General features: G+C 33.2%; 1 protein-coding gene across 9 annotated transcripts in view; it reads right to left on the bottom strand.

Moving 5' to 3' along the window:
• Positions 1-11,857: 11,857 nt before the first annotated feature.
• The window catches only part of LOC119640584 (protein FAM102A), a 105,426-nt gene continuing 93,556 nt past the window's right edge, over positions 11,858-23,727 (bottom strand). For 5 of the 9 annotated variants that reach the window (XM_038038725.1, XM_038038722.1, XM_038038726.1 and 2 more), the window contains 3 exons: positions 18,514-19,173; positions 13,548-13,753; positions 11,858-13,475 (listed from right to left, as the gene is read on the bottom strand). In XM_038038725.1, the coding sequence (XP_037894653.1) occupies positions 13,357-13,475; positions 13,548-13,753; positions 18,514-19,173 (985 nt within the window). In that variant the 3' untranslated portion in view covers positions 11,858-13,356. The remainder of the gene's footprint in view (positions 13,476-13,547; positions 13,754-18,513; positions 19,174-23,727) is intronic. The other 4 variants (XM_038038729.1, XM_038038732.1, XM_038038730.1 and 1 more) reach the window with 4 other exon arrangements.

Below are 23,727 nucleotides of genomic sequence, written 5' to 3'. Positions count from 1 at the left end.
TTATAAAAACTCAGGAAATTGCTAATAAAAAAGTTCTTCAACATTATTATCAAAAAGATCCCAGTTTATTATTGCAAACAGCGTTTACCCGCGTGCACCTACGCACACAGCAATGGAAATTAAGGTTTGTATTGGAGTGAAAAAGGCTTAATAGAAAGAGGAGCAGGGATTACGGATGTAGCAGCTACCGCGGCCGACACTGCACCGACGCCGATGCTTGTATGGTAAGTCATTCTTAGTCTATTTAATTTTTTTGTCCCCGATGAGTGGCTAAGCGCGAGCTGCCACCGCTGTGGCTGAGACGAAGGGGTGTGCATATGATGGCACTGTAGGGAGGACTCCAGACGGTTACAGACTGACTTACGGTGGACAGACGGACGGTAGACAACCGACGGGACTTTTCTTTTTACTTTATTTTTATTTCTTTGTCAGAAGAAGACAAATACTCAGCCGGCAATGAAAGTACCGAGTCTCATGACAAGGTCTTCGCTGTCCTCATAATCCGTCCAACCGTAGAAAAGAAAAAGATTAAATTAAATGATTGTTCAGCCGGTCACTCCGAGTATACAATAGCTAGACGTGGTATAGCGCAAAATCAAACGCGTCGACTTGCCAAGTCTCGGAACAAAACACACATATAAGCTCTTGTATTTCGTATTCATCTTTGGACTTCATTTTTACCATAGTGCCATTCAAATTCCACAAAAATATGTACTGTTGTTATTATTACTATAAAGTTTGCATTTCCAAGCTAGCAGATTTATCCTTGCGATATTTGTATCTTATCAGTAAATATGTAAATGTCAAATAACTACAAACTCCAGTTTGACAGTTTGAAGAAAACGTTTGTAAAAAATGTACAAAAAATTAAATTAAAACAAAACCCAAAATATTAGAAAAAAATTTAATGTATTAGAAAACTTTAGAGTAAAAAAAGTTTTTTAGGAAACATAGCAATTAGTAACTTAAATAAGTGTAAGGTATTTTATAATAAAAGTTGTATAAATATAAATAATTTATACAAGTAAAAGTTTATAGAATAAATATAGAAAAGAGGAGCTTCAAGTAATATTAGAGGATTGACGGGAGGTGTATTTATTTATTATTTACAATTTCATATATATTTTATTTTTTGTCAAGGAGACCCATCCGAGATTCACCTGGGAATCTCGTTGGTGTGTCTAGTTGCTAACAATTTAGCTAGCATTATTAGCATTAACATACAACCACTTTCCAACCAGGTGAAATATTTTTCATATATCTTTGTTTTCATTGGAACTAGTTTTCTTTTTTAAATTAACATAATGAATGGGCAAATAAATGAATGAATGAACAAATGAGTGAATGTGTGAATGAGTAAAGGAGTGAAGGAGTGAATAATGAATCAAAAATGCGTTAATTGTAAAATAAATATAGTGAACACTACCTGACCTGATGATTAATGTTTTCGTAATAATACCAGCGACTTGGTTATAAAATAAAAGCGACAAGTTGGAATGAGTTGAGGGAATGAATGCTTGCGCAAGTGAACGAATTAATTAATTAGTTAACTAGTGAATGAATCATTGAACAAATGAAGTCAACATAATGCGAAAGTTGATTAGAGATCTACAGCCTTTTGAAACAAATTGACAATTTCTAGCCTCTACTAATCTACTGAATAACGCATATTGTACACCTGCGTTATTCATTTTGGCGGCGCAATATTAATTTATAATATAATCGCTATTGCTTTTGTAGGCTGTTTTGATTTTTTTCTCGATTATAGGCCAATATGTATATAGACATATGCATACGTTATGTTTTGCTTTATGAAAATTTTATGAATTTTAATAAATGTTTTCCAACATTTTCTCTATTCTTTGTCGTAGGTTCTATATTTATAACGCAAATAAATGAATTGTACATTGAATATGAGAGCTGAATACGCATTTGCACGTGCTGCATCTGTTCCGATCAAGCAGTGCCTACCTCGAAGCAGGTGTCGAGGCATAGATTTAACTCCCTCAACCATCATTATTACTGCAGATACCTTCAATTCATTAAATCCTCTCTGTTTGCTAATCCTAAATGCTTTTTTAAATTTGTTAACTCTAAAAGAAAAATTTCCACATATCCCTCTCATGTTTCTTTTAATGGCTCTGATTCCTCGGATGATTTTGAAATCTCAAATCTGTTTGCTGAATATTTCCGACGAAAGTTTTCGATTGCTAATTTCGATTTATCAGCAAACTACCCATATCCTATAACTAACTCGGTTTCAATTCCTAACTTGGTTATTTCGGAAGATGACGTTTTTAAAGGGTTGAGTTCTCTAAAATATAGTTGTGAGCCTGCACCTGATGGAATTCCATCATGTGTACTTAAATCTTGCGCTGTCGAGTTATGTGGCGTTACCTCAAAGATTTTTAACCAGCCCTTGAGTGTAGATGTGTTCGCTTTGCGTTGGAAGAGCGCTTTAATTATTCCTATTCACAAAAGCGGAAGTAGACAACTCGTTGAGAATTACAGGCGCATAGCCAAGTTTAGCGTCTTGGCCAAGTTGTTCGAGGGAATTTCGACTCAGTTTTTGGCCTTTGCCATTAATTCGTATATTTCTCCACACTAGCATGGCTCTCGCACTGATACTGATTTAAGCAAAGCATTTGATTTGGTTAATCATAACTTACTTATCTTTAAACTCCAAGCCTCTGGGTTCCTTTTCTATTTAGTGAAATGGATAAGCTCTTATCCGCACAATAAATCCTTCAGAGTTTTGTTTAACTGCATCACCGCGGATGAATTCACGTTATGTCTGGCGAACCTCAAGGAAGTCACTTAGGTCCCATTTTATTTAGTTTATAAATTAACGATCTTCCATCGGTGGTTAATTCCAGCCAGATCTTAATGTACACTGACGATATGAAACTGTTTTCTTCCCTCTCTGTTGAATCGCAATCACATCAGCTTCAAGGAGGCTTGGATAATTTTGTTGCACGGTGCTCTTTGAATCTTCTCAAACTAAATCTAAATAAATGTAAGAAGCTTTCTTTCTTAAGAAGAAAGTTATTCATTACTCAGTATTTCATTGATTCGCGCAAGTTAGAGGACGTCGGTTCGTTCACAGATTTAAGCGTTTTATTTGACCATAGGTTACGTTTTAACTTGCATATTGAGCTCTCGTTAAGCAAAGCTAGGTCCGCGCTTGGTTTTATAAAAAGGTGGTCCAAAGAGATTGATGATCCCTACATTACGAAAAGGCTATACATGCGTTTGGTTAGACTCATACTCGAGTATACCTTTGTTGTGTGATCTCCTTCATATAGCTGCTATGTAGATTCAATTGAATTTGTTCAAAAGCAATTCTTGCTGTTAGAAATTTGGGTTGGGATCCGATTGCCTCTCTTCCTCCCTATGAAAATAAATTGCTTCTGCTGTCCCTACTGTCTTTTGAGGAACGTAGCTTTGTTCTTGGCGTCTCCTTTGTAATCAAAGTAATAAATGGTGCTATTGACTCGCCTTCATTACTTGGTGAAATAAGCTTTAATGTCCGCAACCGCTTCTCTAGGCAGTTTATCTTGATTAAGCTTAGCCAATGTAAATGTAGGCGTAAATTAGAAAACAAATGAATTCACATTGGATTATTGCCTCTAGCCTTAACTGATTTCATTCTAATTGCTTGACGATAGAAGTAGTAGACTGAATAGACATATCAATCAAAACATTGTAAATTGACATAAAAAACAAAACTATAATGAAGTTAGTGCCTCAAACAGATTTTTAATAAGTAAGAAACGAAATCAATAGGGCGAAATAATAAAGTTCCTGTGCATGGAAATCACAGAAACGTATAAGAGAGAAACCAAAAATAGTGTAGTTGTTTGATGAATATATAAAGAAAGTTGTATGGGATACACATTACATTCGGAATAGTATAGTGGCATTCTTTTTATCTTTTAGACAAATGTATTTAACTCCTGGTTAACCATATGAGCAAGTTCGATCTTAAAATCATAAAATACCCGTTATATGCTATTGGAGGTAATTTGGCCATGTTTTGCATAAATATTGTCTTTTATTCATTTATTTAGTATTTAAACGAACACAAGCATAGGTAATAAAATTATAGAAAAGCAATTAACACACGTACGTACAATTCAAAAATCAACTTTAGTTTCTGTTTGATTTTGAGAAAAATGGCTTTTGTTCAATTAAGTAAATAGTGGACTTTTTCATGAATTATTTTTCATTTAAGTAATTCTCTAGTTTATCACTGATAGCTTCTTTTTCACAATGCTTTTCTCAACAAATTCTCTGTTTAAATCCTCCCGCATCAGTTGTGCCTTAATATGTACTTATTTGTTTGCTTACGCATGAATTTATTTATTTGAGTATGTATTTATGCAGCAGTGGTACAAATAAATTCCTCCCGGTTTTTCATAAATTTACAAGGACAGGTTGACGATAGCTGTAAAGTGTTTTTTATGAAGCAGAATTGCAGAGCTTTCGTCAACCTCTAAAAAACCGTGGAAAAAAAAAGAAAAAAATCCAAAAACATCTAAAAAATCAAAAAACGGGACAGATAACATCTAGTCTACAGGGTTTAGTATGTAGTTATACTTATTATTAATTTTAAATTTAAATTCATCATGTAAAAATGTAACTTTACAAATATAAATAAATTAAAATTAAAAAGAAAACATTGTACTCTATCTCATTTATTTTATAATAGACACAGTCATAGACACAATAGATAAGAACTATAAGAAGAGTCTTTCGGTTTTTTATGGTTTTTGTTATTTTTTCTTTTCAGGTATTATATTATATACTCATTATTATATTATATTATTATAAGTAAAAATTTTTTTTTATATTTTATGGATTTATATGGCGATAATGCCCGACTCAATTTTTAGTGCATTGTTGCATCAATACCCAGAGTTGTGGGGTATTGATGGACGTAGAGCGTGCACACTACAATGCAAGAGGTTAGGTGACCGAAATAGTGCAATTTTTTCCTAACATAAATTCAGCCGCGCTGCAAGCGGCAATTAATACAAATGTCTTCAAGAATAATGCAGTCAAAGCCAAACGCATCTGCAACTTGCAAATGCTCGTGTAGTTCGCAAACGTCTTTCACCGGGGCTTCATATCGGCCACCAATTGGGAAGAGCTCAAAGGCGAACTGCAAGCTGTGAGCGGTTATTTGGGAACAACTTTTGAGACGGATCAAAAATATCATCAACAGGGTAAGCCAGGATCTTCTTGAATTTTTCTTCACTAACATTTTTCTTCACTAGGCTGCCTCCAGCAGAAAAACAACCAGGACATCGGAAGAAATACTAAAATTGTTCAACCGATTAAGGAACCTACAGCATTCAAGCGGCTTCAAAACGAAAGATGATTACCTGCTCATCACCAAGATGAGCTACGAAATTGAACCCGAGATCGAAGAAGAGTTTACATCATTCAGCCTCGATGGGAAGGTCTTCAAGGATCTCCGCACAGGTCAGCGCAGCAACAAAGAAGAGAGCAACCTGCAGCTCCTCACCGGGTACGGGACTGACTTGACCGATTCGGAAGATAACATTTGCGAAGAGGTGAGCGGTCGAAAAGTTGCAAAGGAGTGAAGAGAAAACGTTAACCTCACCAACAAATACCTGGAGCAAGCAACTGTGTTGGCTCAGCTTGCCTTCTTCAGAGAAGCAGGTTCCTTCAGGAGTGGAAGTAGCCACCGCACAGAGACTTTAATTAAAAAAGAAGAAAACCCCGCCGTTCGCAGCTCTCATATACCCGAAAGTTCGCGATATGCCAAAGGTAAGTTTGCGTTTATCCTTTCTTATTATTATGTATAAATTATTAATTTGCTTTTATTTCATTTTAAATAAAAAAGTATACGCCTGCACTATCGCTTCAGCGGAATGCAATACAAATAGCAAGCTTGCGATCATCATTTATATATAAAATTTAGTAATCACAATATTTCTCTTTTACAGATATCAACACACCGGAATAACAGAAATCCTTATTTATTTATATGTATTTTTTATGTATTATGTACGTATATTATGTATAAACGGGGCTTATATTTGTTTATTTATTATTATTTTTGTAATGTAAAGTGTATAATGGTGTAGGCCTAAAGAGGAGCCAGCCGTTCAAAGCAATTGGCAACGCACCTATGACGGGTGGTGTGGAAAACCGTACCAGGCAGTGTGAGCTACTTTGTTGTCAGGGACGCAGCTGATCATTTCCCTTTGCACTATGGTGGACAACAGCGAGCAAACATCCATTAATGATCCCAATCATGATCATGGTTTAGAGCAATTTTAACATCAATTATTGCGTGAAGTTCACCAACTTGTCGATCCTTAAATATTAATGTCTCTTCGCATATGAGCGCTTTTAATGTTTCCCGTTTAACATGGTAATTTTTCATTTCTGCTTACTTTCAACCAACCATAATGCGAGCACCATATTAACATTCTTTCATGTTAGCACAAGATATTGCTGATAGTAAAGTAAAACTATAAAAATGTTTAGGAAATTCTTCATAAATTGCCACGAGTATATAGAAAATTATAATATACATTTGATCAACACATTATTCTTAAGTTAACCGAAATGGGAGAATCCTCCGGTGCTATACCATGGTAGCAGCATTGACTTGTACCTGAAAGAAGAACTTTCCAGAAAATTAAATACCATTCAATAAAAGCATATTGACACAATTGCTTCCACCAATTTGATTTTCGATCCGTTATCTCACCCAGGATCGTACATTTTCCCGATTTCCAGTATGCGAATGGCTTAGTAACGTTATCTATATGTTTGTAAAAATCAGAACCCCAGAAAAATCAGAAAACCAGAAATTGCGCCTCTTGATTACCACTTGTTCAGATCGGTGCAGCATGGCTTGGCTGGCACGCGGGTTTGCAAAGTTGAAGAAGTACGAAAATGGGTCGGTGGGTGGAACGCTGCCAAATTAACATGATGTCGACTTGTTGCCAAAAATATAGTAAAATGTTGTAGAAAATGATATAAACTATTTTGATTAATATACATTGTATCAATTTTCCACAATAACTGGCTTTTTCAAGTGAAAAAGTGATCACAATTTTTGCAAACACCTAATATTTGATGCATAAAATTTTTTTTTTGTTTCATGTGATCGTTGCACTGCGCGAAAACAAGGAAAATATAATTTCACAAATTTTTCGAATCACATTTTTATTTCTATTTTCTTATACGGAAAAAATTTTTCTTTTCAATATTTAATTCTTTTACACAAATACGCTATGGTTACATACATATAAACAGACTAAGCTTTTCATATAATTATTTCTATATTTTACTTAATAAATATTTCACAATGTGTTTAGTCATAGTTTTTATTATTGTTTTTTTCTTTTGTACATCGAACAAAAACTATTTTATTTGTTTACGAATAGAAGCCAATATGTGAATAATTTAACGTTCGCATTAGAAATAATTCAAATTAACAAATATTTAATTTTGCTAATGTTTTTCTTGTTTGGATATTTTTACGCGAATTTTTTACATTTTTCTTTGAATAAAAATACAGTGTCTGTTTGCCTAAAAATAAAATAAAAAGATATTTCTTCTTTTAATTGTTGAATTTGAATTAACAATTTTTTAACAATTGATTCAGCCTTCAGATCCTATAGCAGCATACACCAAATATTGCTTCAGGTAGTTGAAAGGTTGCGATTATTATTATGTTTCTATTTCTTTAATTCTAGTATGCCTAGGATCTAGTTTTAATACAAGTCTAAATACCGTTTATTTTTATTTATTTATAATTTTGTTCATATATTTTTTCGTTACGTTTTCTTTTTTGAATTTTTATTTCTTTTATATTTTTCTTCTTCTTAATTTTTGCAAAAGGTAAGTTAAAATTTTAAGCAATTTTGCTTGAATTTGAAATTTTATTTTTTAACTTTACGCATTAAATCTTAAAAACAGACACATATCATTTAAAAAAATTTAAATAATTTAATATAGACTTTGAAGCTGATGCATACGAGTGGAGAGTAATTAGAAGAGACAGGATGGTTGCTACCTAAGGTGATAAAGCTTGCACTTTTCTAAAACCTCGTTTTCTGAGAACTGACGGCTTAAAAAAGAAACTCGACAATATTTCAAGTCTGTCATACGAGACCAACTTACCGTTTTAGTTTTAACAATGTAATTTGAAAGTTTGCAAATCTTTTAGATTAGAAGTACGAATGCACTTCTCTAATGGTTATTAGAAAAGCCTGCGAATATTTCACATGTAAGATGTGAGGAGGAAAAAATATGTCAGCCAATATTTCAAACTTGTCGCCCAATGAGTACAAAAAGATGTGCTCAAAAATTGTCTTTTGGGCAAGCGTTCGTTGCTAAGAAAACAAAATTTCTTGAAAGCATTCTTTCGGTTAAAATAGTTTCGCTTTTGTTGTGCACTCCTCTTCACCAGAAAGTTCTGACCACCTAATGTTAGTTGGCGTCACACATTATTCAAATGTAGACATTACATCGCCTAACAACAAAGTTAGTTTTTTTACCAATTCGTAAGATTTTATTTTAAAACTTTCAACTAAATATCTGGAACCTGAGAGGAATAGGGAGGAGAATACCTATCAAGAGGCAAGTGAAACAATTAAAGCTGTGCCAGCGCGTCTCGTTTTTCCAAGTGATTAATGCATTTTAAGACAAACTGTCGAACTTATTGTGTGCACTCTAGTTGTAGCGCAGAATAATGAAACAATATCTAGCTTAAGTCAAACAGTTATAAACAACAAGCAATACGGCGATTTTTGTGTAAGGGCGAACAACAAATGCATGAGAGTTTACCGACGCGAATGTTGGTCGGACTGGCCATTTAACCGGCTCTACCAAAATAATTGTACCCAGTTTTAGATCGAAATCTCTTGTAAGTTTTTTGTCTTTTTCTACTGTTTGTGGACGAATTACATTTATTTTTTAATAAGGGTCTCGTATATATTTTATCGAGTTTCAAACTAGGAACCTAAGTTATGATTTGTGAGATTTTGCTTTTTGCATACTTCCTCGAGGATAGATGACAGCTATTTTCAAAGTTGATGCTTCGCAACTTGGCCTTTAACGAAGAGCTTGTTATCTTAATATTATATCACAAATTTTTCCTAAAACGACTTCCTTCGCTCGTTTAATAAAATATTCCTTTTTCATTTTCCTTTAAAATGCATTCAAAACTCATTAACTAATGATGATCTTAGTAAATAATAAGGCATGCCGTTTCTATTTTCGACTGTACGTAACGTTATATAGAGTGTTGCACGTTAACATTAGTTAACTTCAGATAGAGATTGCCCATTTATGCGAAAACTTCTTTTCTGCTTGACGATGGATTAGCTTTTATTTGATGTTTTTAAAAAACTGTAAACCTTTTCGAAAATATTTTTCGATAATAAAAAAAATCTAATCAAAAGTTGATCACTATGGATGTCAGTCATATAGAAAAAGGTGTACATAAAATTAATTGAATTTGAAGTAAATGGCATGACATTTACAAAGCGAATAATTATCCAGAAAGCTTTTTGCTTTCTTTGGCAGCAAATTGGAGCAATATGACTTTTTAAAGTACCGACAGGTGAAAACCATTACGAAGAAATATGGTACTTATGAACATTTTTCATTTATAAAAGTCTTTAAGCAATTTCTGAGATATTTTGGATAGTAAAACAAGCCATCAAAACGAAACCGTTTGAAGAAAGATTTTCAGTAGCCGATAGACTAAACTCTTAAGTTCTATTGAAATGTGATCAATAAATCTTTTACGAATATTTTACCCTATGCTCACACCATTTTTATAAAGATTTTGGCTCATTTTCTTATAAAATTTTATACAAAAATCGTAAAATTATTGTTTACTGCGATTAGAGGAGAGCGAACTTAGTCAGTTTTATATCGTTAGGTAAATGGGATTAAGCTGTATCCTACAAGGAAACTTCCCTCTGTCTATATCATTCTTTGTATACTCTTTCAAACGTTTTAATGGATGTGTGGGCGTTAAATTATTTTTAACTCTCAAAACAGCAACATTAGAGATATAGTATAAATAGATAGATTTCGTCATTTTATAGGTTTTTGTTTTCAGTGGGTACATTATTTAACCATATAGTTTTTCAATAAAATTTCTTTTCATTAAATTTTCTTAGATTTAATACAATAATTGATATAAGCTACAAATTTCAACTCAATGGGTTTTTTTTTTTTTTGTTTTTAGCTTCTGTATAGTTTTACCAGAAAAATTTTCTTTCGACAATCGGTTCTTTTTGTTATCATATTTTCTACTTGTTTTCAAATTTGTACAATTATATAATACGTTAGAAATCCCTTGCATACATTTTATAATAAGAATCGAGTTAAGTAAGTAGTCGAGTGACTACGAGTTATCCGTGTTTGTTTGTTTAAAAAAAGAAAGAAAGAAGTTCACGATCTCTAAACGTTGTATAAAATGTTAAGCATTCCTTCTTTTTACTTCTACTTTAAATTCACATATTGGTCCATAGATTCGCCCCAAATTAACAATAAGTTATCTGTCTTTTAGTGCGAATTGAGTAATAATCATTCTCTTATTACCTATGCATCGTTCCATTATTCCTCGAGCGTTGAGTACTCATTCTATATAAATATATCCTGATGTGTAAACTTTTTAACTTTTTGTAGGAGCGAGGTTCAACTTGAAAAATAATCTAAAATGCGGGTTCCAAGGCTCAAGTTGGATGTAACATTTTTGATAAAACTTTCAACGTTTGTTCTTACTGATAACTACAGTTATTAGCTCGCGGAAAAAATTGTGAAAAATATTTCATTTCTAAGCATATTCTTGTAGCCACTACATACAAAATTTAAATGTCAAGAGTTGCAAACTACATTCTACGCGCTCCAAGGCCATAGAAAGAAAAACGTGTGATTTTGAAACAACAAAAACTTTCTGAAGATCTGCAGGGAATTCGCAACCAAAACTTTTAGTTGCTCAGCGAATTGAAGACATTATAACACCATTTTTCCCGTGAACAGTAGCTTCACATGCAGAAGGCAAATATTACCACGGAACAAAAAATTGATATACTTCCGTAACTTAAATAATTAAATTGTAACCGGAATAATGACAGATGACAACGATCCTCCCACCAACGTGGTGGAGGATATTGGAAGATTCTCAACGAAACGAAATTGATAACCGAAGATATTGCAGATAGTGATGGAACTAAATCGAGGATCAAAGGAAAGTGGTCGCAACATGTATGGGCAGATATGATTATATAATTTATCGGTGTGAAACCGTTCCGCCACAAACTTTTCAAGCACACGTTAGACGAACTGCTACCATTACAACTACCTACCTACAAACTAAGCTTATTTTAGTCTTTAATCCGCCATAATCCCCAAATACTCTTTATTCTAATTCTGATATGGTCTGAGAATCTTAAAAATGACCTATCTGAGCAGCGCTTTCATTTTTTGGCTGAGACTAAGAAATTGATCTTTAAAAAGAAGAGATATTCTTTCGATAAAAAATTCATGTGCAGATTTAAAATTGGGGTAACTAATCGCATAATATTTTGAATAAATAATGTTGCCAACGCTGTATAAAAAAAATACTTCAATTTATCGAAAAAAACAATCAAAATTTAATTGCAGTTACGCGAAAGGGAAAAACGAATGAAGAACTAAGAGAAGCAAGAAGAATTGTAAGAACATTAAAACGACCTATGGAAACTTGCTACGATCATATTAAAATGCTACTTCCATATTAAAATTTTGACTTTTTAATGGTCCAAATTTTGGTTTTGTTTTTTTTTTTTTTGCAATTTATTTGTCAGTTTTTATAAAAATTGAAAATTTTAGTTTATGATTTTTATTTTTAGAAAAAATTTCAATTTATTGAAATCATCTGCATTTTCTGGTGATCCAGATTTGATAGGCAATCGTTTTTCTCAGTATGGTCCTAAGTGGTGCGAAGGCTCAACGTGCCTCAGAAAGGATTATACGTAATAAGAGTTATTTGCTTCTTAGAAAGGGATTACTTTGCAGCTAGGCAGAACTAGATGGCAAGAAGTGGCAGAATGAGTTCGATATTATACTCGGAATTAAATTAGTGGGGAGGGGGAAACTGGTGGAATAAAAACATATTTTTTTACATTTTTGTATTTGGTGAGACAATAAATTTATATTTTTTCAGCCAAACACAGTCGAACAGTAACGACTGTAACAACAAAAGCGCAAACTACTGCAGCTCCCGACATAGGGGGCAATAGACATTAGACAATAACCACCATTTTGGAGAAGCATGCAATCGTATTTTCGCTTATTATTCTTAAGAACAAATGGTACAAAATGCACGGGCCACATGTCTGGTAAGCTTCTATAAGCCGGCCAAGATGTGGGGTATTTTTTAAATTACCGCATCAAAAACACTTCCTTATTCCGTATTTCGAGAGAAACTGAGGCTATGGCAAAGTGAAGTGAGTAAAATGGACGGCCTGAGCGTAAACTTTTCCGCGAACGGCCACAAGCCCGAGTTCTTGATTTCGTGATTCTGAAGTGACACGATGGGTTTAGAAAAAATGTTACAAAATGTTTTCAACTATGCAAGGCTCAAAAAAGTAAATTCAGACGTTCGCACGAGCGGCCGTCGATTTTTTTGTGCAATACTTTTTCTAAATCAAATCTTATAAGTACTGATCCCAGGCGTATCCGTTATCCTATAAATTCATATAACACCAGTCAAAAAAAGTCTTGCAGAAAATGTTTTCAAAACCTTATCTCCAGTCGGTCATTCTTGTGTCAACATTTTCGACCACAAGAATATGAATGCCAGAAGGAAAGGAAGATATAAAGTTGAGAAAAAAAGTAGAAAATTGGAGGGTTTATTCGATTTCAGTTTTTAAATTTTACAAAGCGACCAAAAGCCCTCGTCCTCTGATGCTTATATAAGTAGGAAAATATGATAAAAAAGGAGTCGATTTGAAAGATTCTTAATGTCTATATAGATTGGAGCTATTTTTCTGCAGTAATCATCGTGTAGTTTAGATTCAATAGTTTAATCGAATTTGTAAATATATTGCATATAATGCTATATACTTATAGTTACAATTTATGGTTTTTTGTTTACATGGAGTATGTGTGTACCTGTCATTATATAAGATATTGAATTAACAGATGATAATCGTAATAGTAGTCAATTTTAAACAACTCTTCTTCTAGTTCATGGCAAAAAATGAAAAAAAAATATTAAAAAAATAAAAATAGTTTCCAATAATATTATCACCACACATGAACATCATAATAAAGCAAGAAGTGTAAGGAAAATAAATTTTAATGCTACTATCTTGGGTTTTCCATAACAACCTGTTTAAAGGCACCGGCAGAAACTCGAGATTTGACCTCATGATTACCCAGCGCAGCAGTACCATCACGTGCTATATACAATTGCAGACCCGAAGCTGAAAGAGTTAAAACAAAAAAGTGCACTTTGTAATATTTTCTCATAAATAGCCAAATTGTACTTCACTTACTTTCTGTCGATTCTTCTAATTGATCTAAGTCGTCATCTTTTAAAATCTCATCTATTAGAGATTTAGGATTTACTCGTGTCTCCTCTACACGATCTGAAACGCGCGGACCATCATCGAGTGGTCCCTTTTTACGTTTTTCGGCGGTGGTTTTCATACGATCCAATGAACCAGTTTCACTTATAACTAAAGAACCAGAACTGGGATTCCTAAGCCAAAGGTATCACACAGTAAGGTCCAGTAATACATTTCAAACGGTGATTGAAAATTGTTTTCCATTTTTTTTTATTGTTATTTAATTATTTATTTATTGTAATTATTATTATTATTATTTTTTTTTTGGAAAAGAAAGAAATAGAAAACCACAAATAAAAAATTTTTAAATACATTTTTATTAAACTGTAGCGCAAACACTAAATATTTTTTGATGGTAAAAAACCGTGCCTTTATAATGCAGATATTGCAGATATTAATGAATATGTGAGAATAAACGTTAAAAACTACTTTAGTGTTTTAATATGAAAATGAAAAATGTTTTCGATGCAACCATATAATGCATTACATAAGTGACTTTAGAAGAACATAAGAAGAAATATATGAATACAACAACAACAAAATGCTAAAATAATTAATTCACTTTTCAAAAATCATAATCACACACCATAACCAAAAATGTATGGACATGTAAATGTTACTTAATATTAGGCAAAGGATAAAAATTTTAATTCTGCTTTAAAGTCACAACCCAGTATGAATTTCTAAATCTTCTTAACAATGAAAAAAGTTCTAAATAAATTCGAACGAGACGATAGATAACGATAGTCATTCGCCAGCGGCCAGAATCTTGATCCGGTATTCCGTTTAGCAGAGCTTAACGTAAGAAACTAGCCGATGCACATACTCTCGCTAATTTAATGCGACTATGAATGGGTGAATATCCTATCGTAGCGCAAGTAATTGATTTTGACGGCGATATCATTGATAGCATTGTAGATGCACTGCAGTTTCTGCATATTCGGATGCATTTGAAATACAATACTTTTGAAGCGTGGCTCCAGGTTTATAATGTACGCTTGAGAGCTATAGTCCAATCGCTCTATCAACAAATAAGTTTCCTGTAGCAAATGCTCATCAAACGATGAGCTTAAATCCAGGTCGCAGAATTTTAAATGGGGCTTTCAATTTGTGAAAATTTGACTTGTGCGGGAGTAGAGGTAACAAAAAAATCATGTTTTCTTCGAACAGAATTAACTACGCAAAGTTTTTGACAAGTATGGTTTTAAAAAATTTCGGTAGCTTTAATTAAAAAAAATTGTTTAAAAAAGGGACTAAAGATAAAGCGCTCAAGAATCGTCCTCGAAGCAGGTGCCTTTCAAAAAATTTTCGAAAAGTGGATTTGCTCTTGACTATTGCGCTTACTCCGTGGCAAGACATAGGTTTAACTCCCTCAACCACCGATATTATTGCAGATACCTTCAGTTCATTAAATTCTCTCTGTTTGCTAATCCTAAATGCTTTTTCAAATTTGTTAACTCTAAAAGAAAAATTTCCACATATCCCTCTCATGTTTCTTTTAATGGCTCTGATTCCTCGGATGATTTCGAAATCTCAAATCTGTTTGCTGAATATTTCCGACGAAAGTTTTCGATTGCTAATTTCGATTTATCAGCAAACTACCCATATCCTATAACTAACTCGGTTTCAATTCCTAACTTGGTTATTTCGGAAGATGACGTTTTTAAAGGGTTGAGTTCTCTGAAATATAGTTGTGAGCCTGGACCTGATGGAATTCCATCATGTGTACTTAAATCTTGCGTTGTCGAGTTATGTGGCGTTACCTCAAAGATTTTTAACCAGCCCTTGAGTGTAGGTGTTTTCGCTTTGCGTTGGAAGAGCGCTTTAATTATTCCTATTCACAAAAGCGGAAGTAGACAACTCGTTGAGAATTACAGGCGCATAGCCAAGTTTAGCATCTTGGCTAAGCTGTTCGAGCGAATTTCGACCCAGTTTTCGGCCTTTGCCATTAATTCGTATATTTCTCCACACTAGCATGGCTCTCGCACCGATACTGATTTAAGCAAAGCATTTGATTTGGTTAATCATAACTTACTTATCTTTAAACTCCAAGCCTCTGGGTTCCTTTTCTATTTAGTGAAATGGATAAGCTCTTATCTGCACAATAAATCCTTCAGGGTTTTGTTTAACTTCATCACCTCGGATGAATTCCCCGTTATGTCTGGCGAACCTCAAGGAAGTCACTTAGGTCCCATTTTATTTAGTTTATAAATTAACGATCTTCCATCGGTGGTTAATTCCAGCCAGATCTTAATGTACACTGACGATATGAAACTGTTTTCTTCCCTCTCTGTTGAATCGCAATCACATCAGCTTCAAGGAGGCTTGGATAATTTTGTTGCACGGTGCTCTTTGAATCTTCTCAAACTAAATCTAAATAAATGTAAGAAGCTTTCTTTCTCAAGAAGAAAGTCATTCATTACTCAGTATTTCATTGATTCGCGCAAGTTAGAGGACGTCGGTTCGTTCACAGATTTAAGCGTTTTATTTGACCATAGGTTACGTTTTAACTTGCATATTGAGCTCTCGTTAAGCAAAGCTAGGTCCGCGCTTGGTTTTATAAAAAGGTGGTCCAAAGAGCTTGATGATCCCTGCATTACGAAAAGGCTATACATGCGTTTGGTTAGACTCATACTCGCGTATGCCTCTGTTGTGTGGTCTCCTTCATATAGCTGCTATGTAGATTCAATTGAATCTGTTCAAAAGCAATTCGTGCTGTTTGCTCTTAGAAATTTGGGTTGGGATCCGATTGCCTCTCTTCCTCGCTATGAAAATAGGTTGCTTCTGCCGTCCTTACCGTCATTTAAGAAACGTAGCTGTGTTCTTAGCGTTTCCTTTGTAATCAAAGTAATAAATGGTGCTATTGACTCGCCTTCATTACTTGGTGAAATAAGCTTTAATGTCCCCAACCGCTTCTCTAGGCAGTTTATTTTGATTAAGCTTAATCAGTGTAAATATAATTATGAGCTGTTTAATCCGCTCAGAGTTGTTTGCAAGAACCTAAATGACGTCTACCACTTATTCTCATTACTGGACTCTTTAAAGTCTATTAAAGCAACTTTGTCTAATAAGTGCGATTTACTTATGTCGTACTTAAACTAACATTTCATTCTTAATATCTCATTTTTTAAGATAATATTGTGTTGTTAACGTGTTAGTTGCTAAACTTATGCATGTTTGCAATGGTTTAGGGGTTCACTTGCAACCTGAATCTTTTCCTGTTGCGGGTGTGCTTCTGTGCTAGCTGTGTACTTGCCGGCTTTTTTTTTTTTTTCTCGCTTTTTATATATTTATACATGAATTATTATTTTTAACTTTTTAATATACTTTTAATTTACTTTGTTATTATTTTTATTCCTTTTTTTCTTTCCTTTTATTGTATACTAGTTTAAAAACAATTAGTACAAGATTTTCTATTAAGATTCACTGAATTCGACTGTAATTTCTTTAGTTGAATTTCATGCATAAACGGGTAAAATAAATAAATCGACTGTAATGTCATTTAGACTTAACCAACTAAAAAAGTCAACTCTCCAAACAAGGCCATAGAAGCACATTACAAATTCAAATCGACGCCATTTTTTTAAATCATTTTTTAGAATAAGAGCACCGAAGGCTCGCTAGTTTTGGAATGATATTTCTGGAAAATTCTTGTTTAATTTAGATGCAAAATTGTAATTTAAAGCTTGTGTACGCTTTCATTTTGTTCTTAGAAGGTATGAAATTCTTTTTTGATATACGTCCTATACTTGAATATGTAAAAACTCGCGTATTAATTAATTTTTTCCTTTTTCTAATTTATGTAAATTATTATTTTGAAAAATTATCCTACAAAACGTTGTACTACTGCGATCAAAAATTCCATGAATTTTTAATTACACATTTATGAAGCATTGTGTTTAACGTCTGTGTAGGAATTCATGTTTCAACCGTTGCAGACCTACACGAGTTCCTGGAAACGTGCAAATTTTATCATCTCTGATTTTGTTGAGCAAAGAGTTGGCATTAAATTTTTTTGAAGAATTAATATTTTGAGACTGTTTTATAAGGACTTCTTGTTAATCGTTCATCCAATGTAATATTTTTAATAAAACCGTTTGCTTTGCGAGGTGAAAACATTGAACAGAACGGTTTTCACAATCGTTCATCTACGGCATGCTATTATAATTTCAGAAAGATATCTCATAGTTAACTGTTTAAAGCAAGATAATTTAGATTGATCTTCGCAATCCGACAACTTATGCATAAGCCCTCATTATAATTTCTGAAAGCAGGTCTAGATTTCTTTGATCTCTTTAGCAATAAAATTACGGGATTTAATGATGAGCATATGATCAATTAATTCTCAAGACTATTCCTATGCTAAAATGTGTAGCTATGTGTTCACAACTAAAATCAATTAAAGTTTTCATTAAATATGAAAAAATGGCTAAAGCAATTTTTAACTATTTAACAACCTCTGCTATTATAACAGACAATGTTATAATATTTAAATATTTTATGGAAAATATATAATAAAAGTATTAATATAATTTTAAAAGTATTTCGGATTCGATATAAAATATTTTAAAAAATTAATATTTCTGCAAAAGAATGTAAAAATAGTTCGTAAAAATAGGTTCTAGTCAACTAAAACGTTAATATTTATAAAAAAAATGTCATTTTTACTATACTTTTTAAGAACTTAACAAATGCTATTAATATTAAAAAGCAGCTAAAAAAAAAACTTTATGAAAATCATGCTAAAACTTAATATTAACTACAAATGTTCTGGAAGAAGGGGGAACAACAAAGAGTATTAAAAAAATATTTCTTTAATTTACTAATTAAGCCAACACATAAGAAGAGCTGAATATTAAAACTAGTCTATTTAGTGGTATGCAATAAAACGCACATAGTTATGCTGGGTCGTCGAATCAGATGAGAGCCGGAGGAGATTGGCGAAAGTGTGCTACCACCAACACTGGTGGCATTAGAGCCAACGCTGTGGCCTGCCGCGCTTAAGCCAGCTGCATCGGCGGCAACCATCAATGAGCCAGACGAAGGATTTGAGCGTATACTACAGGCGTCGGTAGGACTGGCCGCTAAAGCAACTTCACCTATACGTGGAGTGCTCCCGCCGCCGTTGTTGTTATGTGAGAGGGTAAAACTTTCATTACCACAAATAGCGCTATCGCGGCTGCCGTCAGCCGGTGAAGCTGCCGAGTTTTGTGAATTTTGTTGCAGTTGCTGTTGTATTTGTTGTTGATGATGATAGTTTCCACCAGCAACATCGTCGACCGTATCAGAACCCATAGAAGTGCATTGACATGTTACAACATTATTACTGCTAGCACTGCTGCTGGCATTTGATGATGTTGTGGAATGAGACGATTTGTTGCTATTCATAGTGCCGTAAGGAGAACTAGAGTTAAACAAGGGATTAGTGGTGTTGGTATTATGGCTGGTTGAGGAGGAGGCACCAGTTGCAGATAATTGACGACTAACGCCACCGCAGATAGCACTACTACCGCCATCCAATAAACGCCGAGAGACTCCGCTAAAGTTGCGATTGCTTTTTTTTTTCAATTTTCATTACATTTTTTTTTTACATCGAAATGAAGGAGCATGTAAAGATCGAAAATAAATATAGATAAAGCATTGTGATGAACCCATCAAAGTTTTATAACAAAATAAATTATGCACAAATTATTTTAAAAAACGGAATAACATTTGAAAAAGTTGTAGAAAATAAATAAATAAATGAACAAAATTAAATTTTCTTTAGTTAGGAAAGCGTTAAATGCAGTAAAAGTGGTATGTGGTGGATAGTAATACTATTCAAGTGTATTTCATATGATTTTGAGAAAGTTTCAAAGCCAAAAATAAAAAAATTCACTTTTTTGATGTAAAGACTTTTTCTATATATTTCCTTCTTTTCTTCGAAGAACAGTGGCATGTAGTAAATTAATTATTCCGTTTGAAATATAAAGAAATACACATTAAATATCCCATAAAATTTATATATTGTTGATTAACGAACAATTTAGAGTCTACTTAGGTCTGTCTGTGTCTTCATGTGTCTTTCGAATACTCACCGTCGTACAAATTGCCACAAATAATTGATTCCTCCGCAATCACGCTCAGAAAACCTACGGTTTACAATCCGTGACAGGCGTTGGTTAAAAAAAAAGCATATGTGAGCCACGGCTTTATACTTGCGCACAACGTAAGCAACGAAGTGTAGCTTCGAGTTCCTAGAAGACATTAGTCTAGAGCTTTATGAAAAAAAAAAATACCTCCACCTAATATCCCACATGATCCTGAACGATCAAGAACGATCACAAAAATTATTTACTATGCTTGTATATCTACTTTCGTTTGTGGTGGGAAGCATTAAAAATACGTCATTTGCCTGTTTATTCTCAACAAATCCGAAGGGGATTGTCGACGTTTGTGGATTTTAAATCTCACGACTAGAAACTGAAATATTACATTTCTTATAATGTCGACTGAAATATTAAATAAATAACTGACATATACATATACCGTTAAACAAAGCATGTAATGTGAAGAGAAGATCATTTTCAAGAGAATGCGATTAATATTCAAGTTCAAAAAATAGCTTTTAAATAAAAATTGAAATTTTATATTTCTCATCAACCTCATATGCATAGGTGTATGGGTGTACTTTGCTGATTGCTCTAAAGTTCTGAATAAATGTAGCTGGTCATATGCATTTCTTTATTACCGATATTTTCGACTTGGCAAAACTGATAAGTAAAATTCAAATAAATTTGAGGAACGTCTTAACTTCAACGAACTGAAACTTTAAAAAAAGCATAACAGCATAGCAGATTAGGCAGACCCCTTTATCTCCTACTGCTTCGCCTAATATAATTCTTTACCATAAACTATGTCTTGTCTCCATGAGGCGTATGACTATTATGCGACGAGTTTTTCTGTGAAAGGGACTTGAACAGACGCACTGCAAATTTACATGTTACTATTCTTCACCTATTGTTGCCAAAAAGCGCTAATAGTTACACTATGTTGCTATGTAAATGGTTAATTCTCATGAGACTACTTATGGAATGGGATTCGAAAGATGGACCTATAGGGTGCAAAGTTGGTAGGTTTAATTTTTATAACTAGATAGGACTTTCGTGATAAAGTGTTGAATATAAACGTTTGCTCTTCGTAAGAACGGTTATTAAGTCAAATCAAATTTTTCACATCCATTTAAATAGCGAAATACCATTACCCAATGATGTTTTTCGAGAGATTACAAATTTTTTTTATAACAATTTCTGCAAAATGCTGCTTATATTGTGGTTGTAAAAATGATGCGATCCGATCCAATTTTGTTTAGGGTTCGCTCTTAAATCGAAATACCTTAGTATGCGTAATTTCGTTAAACTATACATTGGCTTCTCCACATTAAAAGGAGATCCAATATTTTGTCACTGTCTATGGCATATGCACAGCATTTTTTTGACACCAATTTTCTTTCTTTTTTCTTCCTTTTTTAGGGTTATTTTATGATATTTTAGTATTTTTATACCCACCACTGTCAGATTTTGTTTTTTCCTATAGTGTATGTAGCTCTTATAAGGAAGCTGCAGAGTCCCTAGAAACTATATATATTCTTGCTCAGCATGAAATTCTGACATGATTTACTCTGTCCGTCTGTGTGATGTGAATTGTTGATATTCTCCTGGCCCCAAATGTGAAGAAATCGACTTCAAATTTGGTATAAACATTAGAAGTTTCTGTGCGCAGGTTGGTATTGAAAATCGACCAAATTCGTCAAAGCATAAGCTGAAAGCAACTCCAATTTTTTTAACAAAAATATTTGGATTTTTGCTCGTTACTGGAAAGTTGTTCAAGTTAGAGGGCTGAAATTTCCCATATTTACTTTATGAAACATTCCACTTTTTACGTCAAAAAATGGTAACGATCAGCTATGCCTATACAAAGTTACGAGAAATTGAACTTTATTTTTTCACTTGTTTGAGGTTTTATGCTTATTTATAGTAAGACAAACAAGACAGAATGTTTAAAACTATTTTGTACACTCGTCAAATGAAGATACATTATTTGCATAAAAATGGGTTAAACCTACAATGAAATTTGTCGCCGCGATTACTTTTTTCTTAATAATACCAGAGATTTGGACATCAAACAAAAAAACTTGGACAGTAGAATGCGAAAAGCCTAACGGTGGATATGCAAGATTCGTCCCCCGCCGAATATAACTTTCTTAATTGTTCCACTTTTGTTTTATTTAACAATATTTGCAAACTTTTTAAAGTTCCCCTCGAAACTTTCTTTCGGTTACAATAATCATATCTCGACTGCCGATTATTTACAATCGGAATGGTCTAGATGACAATCTGTTAAAAAGCTTGAAACGGCTTAGGTGGTAACTAAAAACCGACTAGACGAAAGCAAGTGGACACTATTGCGCTATACCTGCCCTTTGCTGAATAACTTTGCAATCATTTTACAACAAGATACGTTGTGTGAAAATTTGGACACGATCGTGTCGATTTAAGTGTTAAGTCTGACTTACTTTTCTCGTAAGCTCTAAAAGTGGATACAATAATAAGTAAATAATATATGATATGAAATGGCAGTTCACTTAATTGATTTTTGACCATATATATGCTTGTAGTTGTTCTTGCCGGGACGGGCATCACCTTTTTTCAATAAAAGAAGATAGCTCGTAACAGTCAATTGGGATTGTGGGTGCGCTAAGTTGTTTTTGGAACCACAATATTGGATATCCCGGAAGAGAGTTCCGACAAGCAAAGTAGCAATAAGCGAGTTAATAAAAAGCAACTTGGGTACCGAGCACTTTCCAATCCTTAGTAATATGAAAATAAATAAATTTTATTATATCGAAAGACTTTATAATAAACCTTTTAAACTTCCTTTAATTATGCGATACATAATCACTTATTGCTATTGCTCGTAGTGAGTGTGCGTACAAAAAAACGTACCATTTGTGACACATAGAAGATGTACGTAATGTACGTAATGACTTATGATAAATCCACCTTTTATTGTACTTATCAATCTAGAATCATTTTCTCAATCGGTTGAAGCTCTTCTATCCCCATGTCTGTCCATTCATTTTTGTATTCAACATATAACCTTCGAGATATTTAAATGAAACTTGACAAAAACCCACAAGCCATAGTTGTGCGGTATAAGAAGTGACTCTGCTAAATTTGGACGACGTTGGCCTTTTCTTGAGAAAAATGAATCTTTATATGGCGACAATGTCTCCCTGTTAGTCTTCCGTTGCTATGAGTGTTTAAAACCCGAATATTATATTTTGCCTCCTTTTCTTCTAATATATGAATATCTGAATTTATACGTTTATGTTGTTTTGTCTGCATGTTATCTATTATTATTATTAATTTAGCAAGTTTTAGTTATTTTGCCTGCATGTTATCTATTACTATTATTATTAATTTAGCAAGAGAAATAAAATCTAAGATGAAAGTGTTAAAGCACTGGCAACTAAGGCTCTCGGCTTTATTGAAAACTCTACCGCACTTGAGATTTGAACCTACGACGATTGAGTTGCTAGTCAAGATTTTTTGCGTTCGACATGTTATCTAATTTTTTCTAGTATACCTAAATACAACATTTTAATAAACTTCGTGAAGCTAAAAAATCTTAATTAAACTACTTATATAAATTTAAGCTAAACCAAAACTGAAATATAAATCTTAATACGTTAGTTTAAATCTAAGCATTTTAAAAACATTTTTGTAAAAATATAAAAACTTAGCAAATAGAAGAAAGAAAACGTTTAGAAACAGAACTTATAACCTTGCTTTTTAAAAGCAAGATTTTAAACCAGTTTCGTCCGGAAGCCAAAGCATTATTAATTAAATTTTATATTGTAACATTTTTAACAGAAGCAAAACGGTAAGAAATAAGAGTATTTAACAAACCAATTTTACGACTATAGTTATTAACTAGCGATGATAAAAAGTGCAAAGAGCTAGAGAAAGCCTTGTGACTGTTAACTAAATCGAAACCCAAAATAAAAGACAATGCATTTATGGTTACGTTTGAAATATGTCCAAAAACTTGAGGTTATGAAGGATAA

Source organism: Glossina fuscipes, unplaced genomic scaffold (genome assembly GCF_014805625.2).
Source record: "Glossina fuscipes isolate IAEA_lab_2018 unplaced genomic scaffold, Yale_Gfus_2 121, whole genome shotgun sequence".
NCBI lineage: Eukaryota > Metazoa > Arthropoda > Insecta > Diptera > Glossinidae > Glossina > Glossina fuscipes.
The sequence above is the reverse complement of the archived record's forward strand: the minus strand, read 5'-3'. Positions and strand labels throughout refer to the sequence as shown.